This window comes from Hibiscus syriacus, unplaced genomic scaffold (assembly GCF_006381635.1).
Source record: "Hibiscus syriacus cultivar Baekdansim isolate YM2019G1 unplaced genomic scaffold, ASM638163v2 tig00110266_pilon, whole genome shotgun sequence".
Classification (NCBI taxonomy): domain Eukaryota; kingdom Viridiplantae; phylum Streptophyta; class Magnoliopsida; order Malvales; family Malvaceae; genus Hibiscus; species Hibiscus syriacus.
The window spans coordinates 283,720-301,862 of NW_024062654.1; the positions used below are offsets into that span (position 1 = coordinate 283,720).

The window sequence follows — 18,143 nt, forward strand, 5'->3', positions numbered from 1 at the left end:
TAATTAAATTGATATTTTATTTATAATTTAAGAATTAGATTAAAAAATTAATTTTTTTAACTTATCACTTCAATGAAATAATGATCAACATGTAATAAATTAATAATGTAAATGATTAGAATTTTTTTGGGAAAAGAATATGTTAAAAAACTGACAAAAATATTTTAAAAATCAAAATCAAATTATAATTTTCTAAAATTAAAATGTAATTTACCATTATATTTAGGGTAAATTATAATATGGGTCCTTTTTTATTTATCTTGTTTTGGTCACCAAATTTGAAAAAAAAAAATTGTTCCAACCGCTTTTTTAATCTATTTGATTTTGATCACTAAGTTGTTAGCTTTAGTTAGCTTGATGACATGAAACATTACTAAAAATAAACTCCAAAAATTTAGTCGACTGAATGTAACTTTTTCAAAACTGGTATCAAAATAAAATAGACGGAAAGAATGAGACCACCAATGTAGTTTACCCTTATATTAATTATTTAAAAAAAAACAGAAGATAATCTACCATTTCAAAGTCCACTGCATAGGCACTTTTCTGCCTTTGTCTCCATAAGAAGAATGAGTTATGAAAGAGGTTTCGGTCTTTCTTTCAGTCTTATTCAAGATGTTTTATAATGACTTTAACTGTAGAATCATTATCGTTATTCATAGATTGACAAGTTTAACAGATTTGATTGATTAATTGATTATAGAGGATATAAATTTTTTTATCAAATATCATGTTAAAAGATTATGTATTTTTGAGAATGTTTTATTCTCGAAAGAAAAAGAATTCTTTAAAGATATAAATGTATTCTTATCCTTAGAGGAAGAGTTCTCCTAAATAATATTAGAAAAATAAAAAAATTTATAGAAATTACATATTTAATTGTATTTAATCTTATAATAAAAAATTACCATATTAACTAAGTTAATTGAATTGAAACTCTTTAAACTATTAAGAGATGAATTGAAATGATTATATGATCTTGAAGATGTTTCATTTATTTATTTTATATGATAATCCTACTATGATATTATATACTTTTTATAATTTTTCACAGGCCAGATATATTATTAATAGTATTTTTCCACCTATAAAGGCCAAATGGTAATTTTGCACTCAAAGGATTAAGGGTGACGCCGTTGATTTCGTGTCTCCCCGAGTGCTCACCAACCCCCATCTCTCTTTCAATAAAAAAATTTCTTGTACTTTTATGCTTAGAGGTTTATTTGAGCGGCCACCAATCAAAGAAAACCACGTGCCAACATCTCAACAATGGAAAACCATGAAGATCCAACGGCCACATAATGTTCTCAACTAACCCATCGGCCAACCTACCCAGCCATTTTCATTTTTTTTAAATAATAATATTTTTCCTCTATTTAAAGCTTCGGATTATCGTTCAACGAACTCAGGAAAATTTTCATTTTCCCGGAAAATTTCCTTTTTTTTGAAAAACAACCTTTGTTTTTCAATCATTAGCCATTGAATTCCGGCTTTAGCGCTTCTCATCGATGGAACCAATGGAGATCGTTACGGGTAACTGCAATGGCGGAAACAGTTTCTGCACAGTTACTGCCGCTTCTGGTGATCCGTTGAACTGGGCCGCGTCGGTTCAGTCGATGAAAGGTAGCCATCTCGACGAAGTGAAGCGAATGGTGGAGGAGTACAAGAATCCGGTGGTTCGTCTCGGTGGCGAGACGCTAACGATAGCTCAAGTAACGGCCATTGCCAACCGCGACGCCGCCGTCCAGGTGGAGCTCTCGGAGGCGGCTCGACCGGCGGTCAAAGCGAGCAGTGATTGGGTGATGGAAGGAATGAAAAGAGGTACGGACAGTTACGGCGTCACCACTGGCTTTGGTGCAACCTCTCATCGCAGAACCAAACAGGGCGCTGCTCTCCAAAAGGAGCTTATAAGGTAACTTTGAATTTCCTATTTTTACGTCATAATCATATAAGGTATTTCGTTATTAATATCAAATTCATATCATCTATACTATCTGAACTAACAAAATGTTTACAGGAAATAAGAAATTTTATCTTAATTTATTTCTACATGATTATATTTACGTGTTATAATAATATTTAAAAATTATATAAATTTCAATATATTAATTAACATTATTTTTATGAATTAAAAAACACTTATATCTAGCGTTAAATTATAATTTTTAGGATTGTTGGATTGATGAAAATAGGTAAAATTTTATCTATTTCTTCATTTTTATTAATCTCAATGGTTTATTTTATTTATTTAATAATTTTAAAAATATAAAAAACTAAATATTTTATACGAGATGAATGGATCTTATATTTATTTTTATTATATCATATAATATATATAATTTTTTCGTATAGATATGATATTCCATAAACTTAGGTAACTAAAAGCTAAAGAGCCGTTAAATTGGCCATAAAGCACAACACACTTACCGCCGTGTTTGGTGTTGTATTTATTTTCAGCTATCTTCCTCATTAATTAATTATGTGAAAGACCCATGCACTTAAAACCTTTGTTTTTGTCACCTGCCCGAATCTTTTTCTTAATTTCTCATTTAAAAAGAAAATTTTCAAAAGTATTAATAACATAAAAATATAAATATATTTATTCTATAGATATAAAATAACATTTTATGTTATCGATCAAATATGTGGTATACTCACTTTAATTCTGATTGAAATTAAATTTGAAATAAACTTCGAGTTTTCATATTAAGTTGTGTTCTTTTTCACGTTTACCTTCATTTTAAGTCTTCATGTAGGGACAAATTGAAGACTGACAAATATTTTTGTATGGATTTTACTAATAAAAAAAGGAAAACCAATCTTGTTTTCTTTCATTTGGTTGGTGTTGAAGTAACATTCAAGAAACATTAGAAAAGATAAACAAAGCCGGCAATCTCTCACCGGGTCTAGAAATAGTAAAATTCTTGTTGAAAATTTTTACTTATTGAATAAGTTATAGGTTTTATCTGCTAAATTTTGGTATCGATTATTATCGGATATTTTTGAACGTTTAATATTATTTAAATTTGCGTAACTAAACATAATTTCAAACAGGTTCTTGAATGCCGGAGTTTTCGGCCAAGGGACCGAGTCATGCCACACTTTGCCCCACACAGCGACGAGGGCCGCCATGCTTGTACGGATCAACACGCTGTTGCAAGGCTATTCCGGCATCAGATTCGAGATCCTAGAAGCTGTCACTAAGCTCCTCAACGTCAACATCACACCATGTGTGCCACTGAGGGGCTCAATCAGTGCATCAGGTGACCTGGTTCCACTCTCCTACATAGCTGGCCTTTTGACCGGCAGGCCAAACTCTAAAGCTTTGGGACCTAATGGTGAGACCTTGAACCCCACTGAGGCCTTTGCCAAGGCTGGAATCAATAGTGGGTTCTTTGAGTTGCAGCCCAAAGAGGGTCTGGCTATGGTTAACGGAACCGCGGTCGGGTCCGGGTTAGCTTCCTTGGTCCTCTATGAGGCTAATGTGTTAGCTGTTCTATCTGAAGTTATGTCAGCCGTTTTTGCTGAAGTTATGCAAGGGAAACCTGAGTTTACAGACCATTTGACACATAAACTGAAGCACCATCCGGGACAAATTGAGGCTGCTGCCATTATGGAACACATTTTGGATGGCAGCTCTTACATTAAAGCAGCTCAGAAGTTGCATGAAATGGATCCTCTTCAGAAACCCAAACAAGACCGATACGCTCTTCGAACGTCTCCTCAATGGCTCGGTCCTCAGATTGAAACGATCAGGTTCGCTACCAAAATGATCGAACGGGAGATCAACTCTGTGAACGACAATCCCTTGATCGATGTCTCGAGAGATAAGGCATTACATGGAGGGAACTTCCAGGGTACCCCAATCGGTGTATCAATGGACAACACTCGTTTGGCCATTGCCGCGATAGGCAAGCTCATGTTCGCTCAATTCTCGGAGCTTGTTAACGATTACTACAACAACGGGTTGCCTTCGAACTTGTCGGGAGGCCGGAACCCCAGCCTGGACTACGGTTTCAAGGGGGCCGAAATCGCGATGGCTTCATACTGTTCCGAACTTCAATTCCTCGGCAACCCTGTTACCAACCATGTGCAAAGTGCCGAGCAACACAACCAAGATGTGAACTCTTTAGGGTTAATCTCAGCAAGAAAAACAGCCGAAGCTGTCGACATATTGAAGCTCATGTCATCAAGTTTCTTGGTAGCCCTCAGCCAAGCCATTGACTTGAGGCACTTGGAAGAGAATTTGAAGAACACTGTGAAGAACACAGTTAGCCAAGTGGCTAAACGAGTCCTAACAATGGGATCCAACGGCGAACTTCACCTGTCCAGATTCTGCGAAAAGGACCTTCTACGAGTCGTCGATCGCGAGCATCTATATGCCTATGTCGACGACCCCTGCAGTCCGAATTACGCATTAATTCAAAAGCTGAGACAAGTACTAGTAGACCATGCATTGATGAACGGCGAGAAAGAACTGGACTCCACCACTTCGATCTTCCAAAAGATCGGCGCATTCGAAGAAGAGTTGAAAGCACATCTGCCTAAAGAAGTCGAGAACGCTAGGACGGAATTCGAGAACGGGAATCACGCTATCCCGAACAAGATCAAAGAATGCAGGTCGTACCCATTGTACAAGTTCGTGAGGGATGTCCTGGGGACTAGTTTGTTGACAGGCGAGAAGACGATCTCACCGGGAGAAGAATGTGACAAGGTTTTCACGGCGATGTGTGAAGGGAAGTTGATTGATCCATTGCTGGATTGCTTGAAAGACTGGAACGGTGCACCTTTGCCTATATGCTAAACAAGGGAGTGTGTTTTTTTCTTCCATTTTCTCAAGGTTTGAAAAACTGTGACAAACTTAACTGTTTTATAAGTTATTTAATTTGTGCTCATAGTTTGTTTTATTTCCCTATGGAAAGTTTGTGAAAAAACAAGAACCGATTGATGTTTTAAGTTATTGTTTATTTAAACTTTTACTTTTATTATTCAAATGTATGTGTATCAATAACTTCACTGCACAAACTGCAATCAACATATTTATATTTATATATATATATATATATAAATATAATCACCGATATTTAGTTTATTGATTAATTAATTTATATATATATATATATTATAAATGTTTATTATAATATATTTTTAAGTGTAATTTTTTTTTCATTCACAATATCAATGTTCTAAATACGTTTGTAAGTTATAAATATTAATTACATATATATCTAAAGAAAAAAAAATAGATTTCAATATGCCGAGAATCCTCATACTACAAATTTTAATATTTAGTCTTCATACTTAAATTTTTAAAAATTAAATTCCCGTGTTATTTTCAAGTTTATTGTTAACAATTGACCTGATAGTTGTAAAAATAATTTTTTTATTAATATAATATAAGTACAAGACATTATCTGTTTAAAGATGACTTTCAGTATTTTAATGTTAAACATTAGCACCCATAACATCTATGGTGCTCGAACCTAAGTCAATAAATATTTTTTTAATTCCCTTACATTTGAATCTTTTTATCAAATTGACTTTTGATCCTTAAAAATATATAAAAACAATTGTTGGTTGAAGAATATAGTTTTTAAGGTCTTTGATAAAACTTATAAATGTAGAAGATACAAAATGTTATTTTTTCAGTTTTATAATTAGCACATATTTTCGAACTCTACACTTGGTAATAAACTCGGAAACCAAAGAGAAGACGGATTAAGTACAATAACAAACGGTGTCTTTATTCTTTACAGTTATCATATGCCTGAAAATGGATTATCAAATGAAACTAACCAAAGAAACCACACTCCCTAATGTACAAAATGAAATGGGAGATAAGGTAGTGTAACTATAACCTAAGTAACTAAGTTTAATCATCGATTCTAAGATGCACAAGAAAAGATATGGCGCCATTTACCGACATATTGCAGTCATCGCTCCCACGATTTTCGTGTTGCTGTAGGTTCGATGGTGCCACTGGCCTTTAGGACCGAACTTCAGATGGAAGTAGAACGGGACGAAATGTTCGGATTTTCACTTCTTCTGGAATGTGATCATACCAAGATATGCGATTGAACGGCTGATTACACCGGTGAGAATGAGAATGACTATACAAAGATCCCACTCATCTAGACTATAATCGCTTTTCAGAAGAGCTCCGCATCGAGTAATTAACCACACTCCGTAATACCTGAAACATAACACGACTATTTCGGTAAAAGAGACTTTCATAGCAAAGAAAACCGAAAAGCTTCCGAAGTTCACTCGGGATAGCAATGCATACACATGTATCTGAAACTAAGGAGCAATGCATACAATTTTATCTGTGATCGCCTGAATAGATGAAAGAGCTGATACTCGATACAACATACGGCATACCTTTCGGCGTTTGATATGACAAAAGCTTCCAAAGCCCACTTGGGATAGCACAGATTAGATATCCTTTTCAAAACTTCATTTTCTTGAGTCCGAGTGGCCACGAGAGTCAAGACAACAGGAACAAGAACCGACCACTACAAGGAAACAAGAAGATATACGACATCATTAATCAGTAAAAGACATTTCCAACTCGGTATGGTCAAATCTTGCTTACCAGTTGGGCAGGACCAGGTTGAAAGAAGATGGCAAACGCATAGCCTATACCGGTCACACAGTAAACTAAACACAGCAAGACGGTATAATTTTCCGCAAACGAAGATCTTGGATTTGTGAAGAAAAAGAACATAGAGAGATACACCACGGGCTTGATCACGGTATTGAAATGGTCAACTGTATCTTTGGCCAAAAAGTAAGCCAAGCTGCTCATGCCAGATGCACTCTCTCTCCAGTATTGTAACTTATCGAGCGAAAATGATCTCAAAGCAGCTATTTTGCATAGAAGGGCTGAAAACATTGAGACATTTTATGGTAAGCAATTCGATATGGCAATTTATGTTCAACGAAATCCTTGTATCATAAATAACATTTCTTGGACTTACAGACTGCAATTATGGTATAAGTATAACCAACAGCCCCGAAGTTTTCTTCGCCTGTTTTAGCTATTGTTCCTAAACAAGCTCCAGCAAGTAGTAAGATAAGATAATCGGTTGCTTGTACTTTGGCTTCCCTCATTCGCTGCTTACAAAGCCTGAGATGGTGCAGAATTAAGAAGCTGATTATTTTGTCGAGTAAAAAATAAATGACGCGAAGAAATCGAACTGTTTTCACCAGGGATGGTTAACTCGAGATATCATAGTACTTACCTCCCGAGAAAGTATCTGTATTGCCAGAGTACACCCGGAGTCCTCCGCCTCGATAAGTCCTTATACTTCAATAAATTGTGACGTATGCTATCCCGATGTATCTCGACTTTACTCCGGATGTCTTGCCATAACTCTCCAGCAAAAGATGTTTCCTCTGTTCCAGCATGAAGAGGACTTGTCCCATTTATAGGAGCTGGACTAGATGAGGGTGTAGCTATCCTTGCAGCAGTTTGCTGCAGATCGGGGGGCACTGGGTAGCCATTGTGAAGCATCCACTTAACCGGAAGCTCTTTATAGTTCACAGCAGAGCTTTGAGTTGGTTTTACGATACCCTCTAAAATGTCAATAAAGTGATCCGGAGGGTTGACACGATCAGGGACATGGATCCCGAGGCCTGCAAAGTACTGTTCCGCTTTCTTTGCTGAACCATGGTAGACTGTGAATCCCCCTTTCGCCAAAAGGACTAGATCATCAAACATTTGAAACAAGGAGTAGCTGAACCGGAATTTTCAGCAATTAATACATAAAAAAAAGAGAGACTAAACTCAAGCTTTAGATTCTAAAATGAAAAGTAGACTTCGGATAAGAATTTGTTACCTTGGTTGATGAAGCACCATGCAGATGTTTACTCCTTCAAGAGCTTCATGTCGAAGTGCTCGAAGAAGCTGCAGAGAGGATGCACTGTCCAAACCAGATGTCGGTTCATCCAATATCAAAAGTGAAGGTTCCATCACCATTTCCAATCCGACATTTACTCGCTTCCTCTGGCCTCCTGAGATGCCTCGCTTTTCTACGGTTCCCACCAACGAATCACGCACCATCTGAAGCCCCAAAGACTCTATAACTCTTTCGACGACAAGAACTTTATCCGGTTTTGGAAAATGAGCAGGCAATCTTCCATATGCAGAAGTTTATCAGATTGGATAATGGCAGCAATCAATATAAAAGAAGCGATAGCTAAAAAAAACCACGATATATAATTTAAGCATGCACAAAAAATCATCAAACACAATTTTTCAAGAAAATGATTTCAGAAATACCACTAATAACAATAAGTACATGTTTCATGATGTATGTCGGTAATGTAAAACGGGTTTGAATTTTGAAACTAGCATACCTGCACTTTGCATTAAACCATAGATTCTCTTCCACTGTCAAGTTCCCATGCACGATGTCATCTTGTGGCACATAACCTATTATTTTCCTATACGAGCGGATTGATTCGTTTTTTCCGTTAATAAGAATCAAACCGGTCATCTTGCAACCCATTGCCTTTCCAGCCAGAGCAGAAATAAATGTCGTTTTTCCAGCACCAGAAGGACCCATGACGGCAGTGATGCGCCCAGGCTTGATTTTTCCGGTAACACACCTCAAAAGATGCTTTTCTTTTCCTTTCAATGTGAGTGTAAGGTCTTTGAAAGAGACCTCGATCAGAGGCCTTTTCCTCATTTCGGGATTGGTAGCCATAGAAACCACTCCTGAGAATGTTAGATCCGTATTGTCTTGTTGCTGTGCCTTCTCTTTCTCGATTTGAGCATACGCATACTTAAAAATCTGGCTATGTGTATGAGGTTTTTTCCCCTTAGTAGTTTGACCTTTCGATTTTCTATCATGGCTACCAACATCGAATGCGTCATAATTGTCAGACTCATCTTCAATTTCATGCATCATCTGCATCGAATTGCCGGGTTCTATTTGTTGTCCACTGGATGGTGCAGATGATGATAGAGACTCACTTGAAGTGCTCATATGTACTGGAGAATACAAGTGCTCATCCGTTTCAAAATTTGTTTCATCCAATATTTTAAGTTCCTCATCGGGATGTTTTGTGGCTTTTTTGAAAGAAAATCTCTGGGAAATATGAGTTTGCAGTCCGCTTGCATGTTTCTTAGCAGCATTCTTAGCAGCTTTCCACCTCTGCCGTGCTTTCACCGTCTCCCTTGCACTCCTTGCTGCTGCTTCTCGGGTTTTGGCCAGTCGTCTTTCCCTTGTAGTGAGAACTTGGTCGGAACAGTTGTAGATAATCAAGAGCAGAGTAACAGTAGCAGCCTGCATAAGCAAAGAAGATTTTCATGTTTACTTTCTGACTGCTGTCTATGAAGCTATAAGCATACTTCCGTAAGCATGTCCGATTCGAATCTAGAAAAATAAAACGAATATCAAACAGAAAATGGTAAGGTTTCAAAAAAAAAAAACAGTGATCGACTTACAATAAGCATAGCTCCATAGGCATGCAGATCTTGAGTTGATGTGTTTGAATTGCAAGAAGTCAACTTGAAGCAGCCTGTAAGATCAATGAGGGTTAAACTAACAATCCGGATAATATGAAGATTCAAGATATGTTCCGAGTGCAGTCGGAACTCAGATATAAAATTTAATAGTCTAAGTATAGGGCTTACGCTTCTCAGATGTCGAACCCGTCCTGCAGTAATGTCTGGAAAGGCACACGAAAATACGATAGCATCAATAAAGATGAATATGAAAGCAAGAGTTCAGGATGAGATAATTAACTACTTTCATATAACAAATGTAGAAAGAACGAATATTTTCAAAATTCAGAGGAAAAACAATACCCACTACTGCAAGGCTTTTCCTGTACCGTCGTTGGACAATACGACCCCGCTGAACAGAACACTTCACTACTGGTACGAATATCAGCCCATATGTTGGCTCCGCCACAGGTATGGTTTGGCTGTCCCGGAGGCAGCTGGTAGTTATATCTGAAACCATATCGATACTTTTTTTTAATAAGGAACTTGTTAAAACCATAGGCCATTCAACTTGGAACTAAATGTTATTAATATTCCGAACTTACGGCTCACATAGGCCAGTTTGGGTATTCAGTGTTGCACTCGGACAATGGGAACCCAGCGGACAAGCTTTAGGAAGACAGAATCCGACGGAAGCATGTGCAAAAAGTAGAGAATTACATGTTACGGAGACGCTAACTAAGCATAAATGATTTTCAAAAGATTAAAAGTTACAAGGCCGTAAACTAACAAAAGATACGCGATAATTGTCGGTATTAACGTTAAATTAACAGAAGATTCATATATACTTACGGATCATGCAAGTAAGACCACGAGGGCAGAAAAACCCTGCACAACACGGTTGACAATCAGTAGTTCTAGAAGGAATGACCCTAGAATTCTCAATGTCAACCTGCTCATTCGGACCAACACGGCAAGCCCATCCCGGCTCACAACCGGACACCCATGAGGTTAAATTACAGTTCCTGTTAGGCCTCAAAGCATTGGCATTTGAACTTTTGAAAAACATATCGAAGTAGAATTTCGCCTCCGCTGCCGTGCACACACGCCTCATAATACTCCCTGTTCGACCGATAAACACGAAGATACCGGAACAAAATATGAGAACATAACTGATAACTCTATACATTGTTTGTTTTATGCAAAGATATCTTACAACATTAAAAATAATACTCAAAGAACACAATCACACTATGATTCTCTAAGAACCAGCATCGAACACATAAAACCCGTATCCGAGTAACATATTTCCTTCATCCATCAAAGAAAGAAAGTACTTAAATTCATTCAAACTACAGATATTGTACCTTGAGTTTGCTGGATACATGAAGCCAAGAAATCCAGATTTGATGAAAAATTAAATGCTTTGTTCCACTCAGCTTCCCTGAAACACAAACACATTATCAAAGTTCAAACTCAAACAATATCCAATCCCACTATTTTCACAAATATTCAATTTCATCCTCAAATTCAATTCAAGAACAAGAGAGAAACTCACTGGTCCTTAATGCAGAAACTAGCTTGGTCACTAATGTCCTTGCTAAGGACATTGGTGAGATTAGAAAGTCTGGCATTAACAACGGTTGTAACAAAGGGAAGAACAGCAGGATTGTCCACTTGATCATAATCATTCACATCTTGACATTGTACAAAGTTCATCGACAAACTCAAAACCACAAAAACCCAGATTGAAACTGACCAGAAAGTGAAGAATTTCAACTTCTTCAACCCCATTTTGAGGATTTGAAAAGGAACCCAACAAAGAGAACAAATTTTTTGTTTTTGTAGCTAAAGAAACATGAGGATGAAGGGATACAAAGAGATCTAGGGTTGGATGAAGGGATTTAAAGGTCAAAGCTTTTGAGATATTTTATGAAAGCTGTTTAGCCATCTCCTTTAATATGAAAAGGGACAGTTTCAATTTTTTTTTTAATCTGCAAATGGCTTACTGGGTCACGTAAGTTCATGGAAGGTAGGACCCTTGTAAGAAGAGACCTTGTCTTCAGCGTGTTGTTCTTGGTGTCTGGTTTCTTTGAGAAGAAAAACTGTGTACTAACGAAAAAAAAAACATGAGGTAAATTATGAAAAGAAAAATACTAGTAAATAGGTCTGCCAAAATATGAACTTTTCAGGAATGAGTATAGTAAATTACTGTATTTGTGGGTTAATAACCTAAGATTTGGTTGTTTTAAGTTTAAACTGTGGCGGCCCCTTGTGAAAATGTTCAAGTCAACCATGAATGCCTTCAGTCTTCACTCTTCATCAATTGAAGCTCCATTTACACCGCATGCTTCAATTCTTTGCTTATCCTCAATGCCTTTAATGCAAGTAATTACATGATAATCGAAATAAATAGGAATCTAAATGAGTCAAAGTCAAGTTCCAATATTATTAAATTCAATTTGGTTTCAAAAAATTTAAAGTTGAGTTTTATTCGATTTGAAAGTTCACGAATTTAAAATTATCAATCTCAACTCGAATTTGAAATCAGAAAATGAAGTTAGATTCGAATCGAAAGTTCGCGAGCTTAAATTTTCAAGCTCGACTCGAAATAAAAAATCGAAGCTCAAATCGGGCTTGAAAATTGTACTCGAAACATTCTCAAATTTAATGTGATTGAAGCTCAAATTCGAGTTTGGTTTAAGTTCGACTCTAAATATTAAGTACATTAAAATATTATATTGTGTTTAATAAAACAACATATAAATATTAATATTATTAATAATTTAATTTAAAAAATTAATATATTACTTTTTTAAGTTACTCACGGTTTTTCGAGTTAGATATCAAGTAATTTACTTCAACTTAAAACTCGAGTTAAGTTGAAACTCAAGTCAAGTCTATCTTATTCAAGTATTAACTGAATAAAATTCGAATAATTCACCACTAATTTTATCTCATTTACCATCCTAGAAACAAACCACACGATAATAAATCGAATAATTTAAAGATTTTTAGAGTGTCGTCATGATCTTTCTCTTAAAAAAACATGAAATAAAAAAATTGAGATTAAGAAGATATATAAATTTTAAAAAATATATTTTTAATTATTAAAAATTTTGATCGAAGAATTTAAAGATGTTTCAAATTAAAAATATTTTTAAGGGTATGACCATACAAAATTTATTGAGAAAGGGAGAAACTTGTAAAGTAGGGTTTTGTTGGTCGTCTTTTATGAAAGTGAGGTATTCAAGTTTGGGACGCAACAAAGGTCCGATTAATTCTTTCATTATTTTAAAAAATATTTTATGCAATTATTTTTGAAATAATAAAGTTGTTTTTTTGACATTTAATGAAAAATATATTAAATATTGTAATCATACATAAGAATTCAATTGATATAGATTTTTTATATTATAGGTCGAAAATTTAATAGACGATTTTATGTCAAAGTTACCAATTTTTAAGAACTTACTTGAAAACTTTAAAGATATAATATATTTTGAATAGTTTGAAGTAATTATAAGGTAGTGTATGTTTATATTTGTTTTAGTTATTAATAACATATCTTGTAGACACAATTGTTCTGGACCAGTGACATATCAATTAGCGTTGCCACCAAAGATGGAAAAGATTCATAATGTTTTTCATGTGTCTATACTTCGGCGATATCTATCAGATCCTGCTCGCATCATAACTCCAGACGAGATAGAAGATCAATCTGACCTGACATATGAGGAAGAACCGGTGCAGATTCTAGCGTATGAAATCAAGCAGTTAAGGAACAAGACGATTCCACTAGTTAAGGTTCTATAGAGAAATCATAAAGTAGAAGAAGCTACGTGGGAGCGTGAAGAAGATATGAGGAAGCAATATCCCCACCTCTTTGTGCAATGAAAATTCTCGAATTTTCTTAAGGAGGGAGATTTACAACACCCCAATCATTGGGTCGTGACAAAAATGTAAGAATTCAAAACTTAGTGGTTTGATTAGAATAATTTGAAAATTTAAGGATTTAATTGTGGAATTTTATGTAGGATTTGATATTAAATTTGGATTAGTGGAGGGGCAGTATTGTAACATATCAAAATCAGAGCTAGTGACTAAAATGTAAAGTTTGGAAATTTTGTGCTCAATTTTAAAATAAGTTAAAAGTTTAGGGACTTAAGTGAAATATTTTAGTATTGGATTAAATGGTAATTATGGAAGGATTGAAAGGGTAATATGGTAATTTAGCTTAAAGGATATTTTATCTTCCTTATTTATAGAGATAACACGTGGGGATGGGAGAATTATCTGGAAACTTACTTCTTCTTCTTTCTTCTTCACGTTGGCTTCCATTTTAAAGGTAAGTTGATTTTAGCTGTTGAGTTCTTGAATTTTTAAGTTGGTTTTGAGTCTTTGGGGATTATATAAGCTTAAGAAAAACTTATATAAGCTTAAAACTCAAGAATGAACAAGATATAAGAGATTTGGTAAAAGAAGTTTTTGAGTGAATTATTGGAATAGAAGAAGTTAATGGATTTTGAAATGAAAATTTACTTGTCATCAGTCAAAATAAGAAATTCAAAGTGTTAGAAACGAATTTAGAACATGTTGATAAATTGGTAAGATTATTGGTTCTAAATTTAAGATAGAAGATTGGAATTAAGATGAGTTAAAGTGATATAAGTTGGCTAGAATAAGAGTAAATAAGTTTAAAGAACATAAAGGAGGTTATATAAGAAGAATTAAGTGAGTTTGGGTAAATTTTCATGCTTAAAATTGATTCATGGGCTGGTGTGTATCGGTACACATTCAATAGGTACTGATACATCAAGACTAAAATCAGGGAAATGTTCAAAGTGTATCGATACCCTCAAAATATCGAATGCCATTTGTGTATCGGTACACTGAGGAGTGTATCGATACCCTCAAAATATCGAGTGCTATTTGTGTATTGGTACACTGGGGAGTGCATCGATACCCCCAAGTATGAATTGAAATATAGGGTTCTTATATATCAAGATATTATGATTCGATATAATTGAGATAAGATTGATATTAATTCTAGATTGTTGTGTAGTGACTAAACGCAAGTGAATTACCAGTTAGCTTGGTAATTCGAATATCGACATTCAATAAATTTCCTATTCGTGTAGATATCGATCGGAAGCAAAGTTCTGATAGGTCGTCAGAGTAAGATTCGCAAGAGAGATCAAGAGCTTGGTAATATCTATTGAGACCCCTGTGAGTACATGATAGTAAGTATAAGTTATGTTACGGAATTAAGACTTGTGATAAGTCTAATTCCAATATTAGGTTACAGGAGTATGCGATCTATGTGAATAAATGTCTTAGTGAATATGACTTGTATGTATTACATGTATGTGATTTATATGAATATAAATGGATAAAATATAAGATAAATGAAAAGATATGAATTATATGTGTTTATATGTATATGAGAAGATATAAGAACAAGAAATAAGCCAAGTGATATGTGAATATGAAATCATACGAAAACGTGACATGAGTTACGTGATGACATGTTATGTAAATACAATAACTTGTGATATGAGATATATGATAAAAGATATAAAAATCCAAGTGAGTATTACACGATATATGTGATAAGAAGACTTGAGCTTATATGTGTATATGAGATGAATATGTGAAAATGTGAATATAATAATAATGCCCATGTTATGTGTATGAGAGCTAGGGGTATAGTTGGCATGCCAAGAGTCGAGGGTTCTACGTGGTCCTTCGGGACATATGTGTTCTATATGGTCCTTCGAGACATAGTGGTCCTTCGGGACATAGTGGTCCTACGGGAAAAATTCTACGCACCCCTAGTGGGAATTATACGAGCTATGGTGACAACATATGTGCACAACCTCTATGTACTCACATACCTTAAGTTCATAGAAGTGTGCATGGGCTTTAAAAACAATAAATAATTTGATATGATGAATGTGTATTTCTCGTGAAATGGTATATGTGATATATGACATGTATAAGTGATAAGTTAGGATCATATGATAATAATGATAACTAGTGCATATGTGTAATTGTGATATGAGATACCGTGTATGATATGATCATAGTAATTGTTCATGTATAGAGGTGGTTTAGAGCTTATATAATATGTTCATGTTAAGTATATGCTCATATGATATAAAGGAATTAGTGATAATTAAATAAGGATAAGCATGTTAATGATGTTGTATTGCATGATATGTGCATACATTTGTTCGTTTATATATGTATTTACATGTCTCACTAAGTCATCGACTTAGCGTGTGAATGTTTCACACGTAGGTTTGGAAAATGAGAAGAGAAGTAAAGAGGAGCAAGACAGGTTAGCATCTCCCTTACGAAGACCAGATAAGAAATATATTAAATATATGTATTTTGTTATATAGAATTTAGTTGGCACGTAGTTACAAGATTTGAATTGAATATGCTCTGATCAGTTTTGTAAAAACAATTTGATTGTAATTATTAATGTAAAGTACCCATTTTCTTAAATGGTGAATTTAAGATTTTGCGGATTTGTAAAGAATAGAGTTTTGAAAAGTCAATGAGACACTTCGGACTCAGATCCGGGTCGGATATGGGTTGGTGGTGTTACAAGTATGGTCTTTTCTCAATGAAAGATTTTTATCTCCTCTTTAAGGGATAAACACCTGGTAGAGAAAGGAAAAGTATGGAGCTTAAGTTATTTTCTTTCTTCTTGCTCGTGGAAGCCATTTCAAAGGCAAGCTTATGAAATTTGTTGGTTCCTTCAATTTTTGGGTTGGTGTTGAAAGCTTGGGTACTGGATAAGCTTAAGAAAGCTTGTATAAGATTAAAACAACAGGAGGAGTGAATTAAAAATGAATTTGTAAAATGGGTTTTGAGATGAATTATTGATATGGTGTAGTTTTTGGAGTTTATTGATAAATTTGACTTGCCAAGGATCTAACTAAAGAGTTAGGAGGATTAAAAATGATTAAGAACTTGTTTGAAACTATGGTATGATTTTGAGAGGTAAGAGTTTTAGTGAGATTTTGTATGTTTAGGAGTAATAAATGGAGGCAAGTCGGTTTTGATGAATGAAGTTGAGTTTAAAGGTATAAAAGGAAGTTAAAGTAGGAGATTAGTTAAGTTTTGGGTAATTTTCGAAATGGAAATGGTAAATTCTGGGTATGGATATCGGTACTTTAAGAACAATGCCAATACTTCGAGGCTAAATCAATTAAAAATCGAGGATCAATTTCGATATTGATTAAAGAGATACTGATACTGAAAGGGGAATATAGATACCAAGAGTAAGGTATCGATACCATTTTCAAGTTGAAATTCCAGTTTGTAGAAATGATATCGGTAACAAAGGGGGTATCAATACCATAGAAGGGAAGTATCAGTACTGAATTAGGAGTACCGATACTATTAAGCATAAAATGAGAAATTAAGTGTTTATTTCAGCTTAAGTTATTATGATTGGATATAAGTGATTTGAATTCCGATATTTATTTTCGATTGTTTTGTGTAGACGTTGAACAAAATCAACTTCCGGTCAACTTGACATTATAAGTTTCGATCAAAAGTGTTAAGGACTTCAGTGAGGCAAAGGTGAGTGCAACTCATTGGTTTCATATTAGATTCGAGGGCGGCTTGCGATAAGCCAACTTTAAAGTTTTCGATCGAAAACCTTTCAAATTCTTTTATTTTATATTTTTACAATGTTTTATTCAAGTTATATTATTTAAGCTATGTTTTGACGTTTATGGATGCATGACTATGAAAATGTGAAATGTGAATACAAAGATATTCGATGTGAAGTGCCTATGTGAATAAGATATACTTCGAATAATGAATGACAAATAATTATGTGGTTAAAAGCCCAAGGTACATGTATGGGGATTAGAGGTATAGTTGGCATGCCAAGAGTCAAGGATTCTATGTGGTCCTTCGGGACAAAATTATGTGGTCCTTCGGGACAAATTATGTGGTACTTTGGTGCAAATTATGTGAGTTGTGGTGACAATATTAGTGCACAACCTCAATGTACTCAAATACCTAGAGTTCTCAGTAGTATATGTTGAGCATTGAAATATATAACTTTAGTTGCTCATAATTGCCTCACTAAGTCATCGACTTAGCGTGTGATTGTTTTACACGTAAGTTTGAAGAAATCAGAAGAGTGAAGTTTGTCGAGGATAGTATACTCCCTTGAAGATAAGATCAAGACAAATTGAATGTAGGTTTTCTGCAATTTTGTAAACTGTTAGCATGTACTATACGTTTAATTTGAAATGTTCTGATCTATTTTTGTAAACTTTTACTTTGTATTTATGTAAATTATTAAATACTTTTATTAAGTATGAATGTGAGTTTTATATTTTATTTTAAGTTAAAGAGTTTCATCTTGTTAATATGAATAAAAGTTAAAGTTTTCCTTATTTGTTATGAATCAATGTTTTGAAAAGTTAATGTAACACCTCAGATTCGTATCTGGGTCGGGTACGAGTTAGGGGTGTTATAACTATTGTTTTTAAACTATGTTTACATTTATTTCTAGTTTCGTGGGAACACACTAGACACCTATTTTCAATCTCCTGAATCTATCCCTCTGAACGCTCTATTTGAACTATGGATTTCATGACTGTTACCTGAAGATTTAAATAATGGATCTCAACTCACCCCTAGAACATGTATAATT

At 34.7% G+C, this 18,143-nt stretch overlaps 2 protein-coding genes across 3 annotated transcripts; one reads left to right on the top strand and one right to left on the bottom strand.

Moving 5' to 3' along the window:
* Positions 1-1,427: 1,427 nt before the first annotated feature.
* LOC120115569 (phenylalanine ammonia-lyase G4-like) lies at positions 1,428-4,956 on the top strand. The gene is made up of 2 exons (XM_039136238.1): positions 1,428-1,912; positions 3,055-4,956. Exons 1-2 carry the CDS (start codon positions 1,509-1,511, stop codon positions 4,802-4,804), a joined length of 2,154 nt encoding a protein of 717 aa, XP_038992169.1. The 5' UTR covers positions 1,428-1,508; the 3' UTR covers positions 4,805-4,956.
* An 828-nt stretch (positions 4,957-5,784) lies between these two features.
* On the bottom strand, positions 5,785-11,289 carry LOC120115568 (ABC transporter G family member 24-like). Of its 2 annotated transcripts, XM_039136236.1 has the most exons (14): positions 11,013-11,289; positions 10,822-10,898; positions 10,307-10,576; positions 10,060-10,123; positions 9,818-9,964; positions 9,644-9,678; positions 9,455-9,528; positions 8,362-9,293; positions 7,842-8,138; positions 7,245-7,739; positions 6,981-7,129; positions 6,596-6,885; positions 6,382-6,515; positions 5,785-6,193 (listed from the first exon to the last, which is right to left on the bottom strand). In XM_039136236.1, the coding sequence occupies exons 1-14, from the start codon at positions 11,246-11,248 to the stop codon at positions 6,037-6,039; spliced, it is 3,357 nt and encodes a 1,118-aa protein (XP_038992167.1). In that variant the 5' UTR covers positions 11,249-11,289; the 3' UTR covers positions 5,785-6,036. The 2 variants fall into 2 exon arrangements, with proteins under 2 accessions (XP_038992167.1, XP_038992168.1); XM_039136237.1 differs by lacking the exon at positions 11,013-11,289 and having other exon boundaries at positions 5,791-6,193; positions 10,307-10,572; positions 10,822-10,892.
* Positions 11,290-18,143: the final 6,854 nt, after the last annotated feature.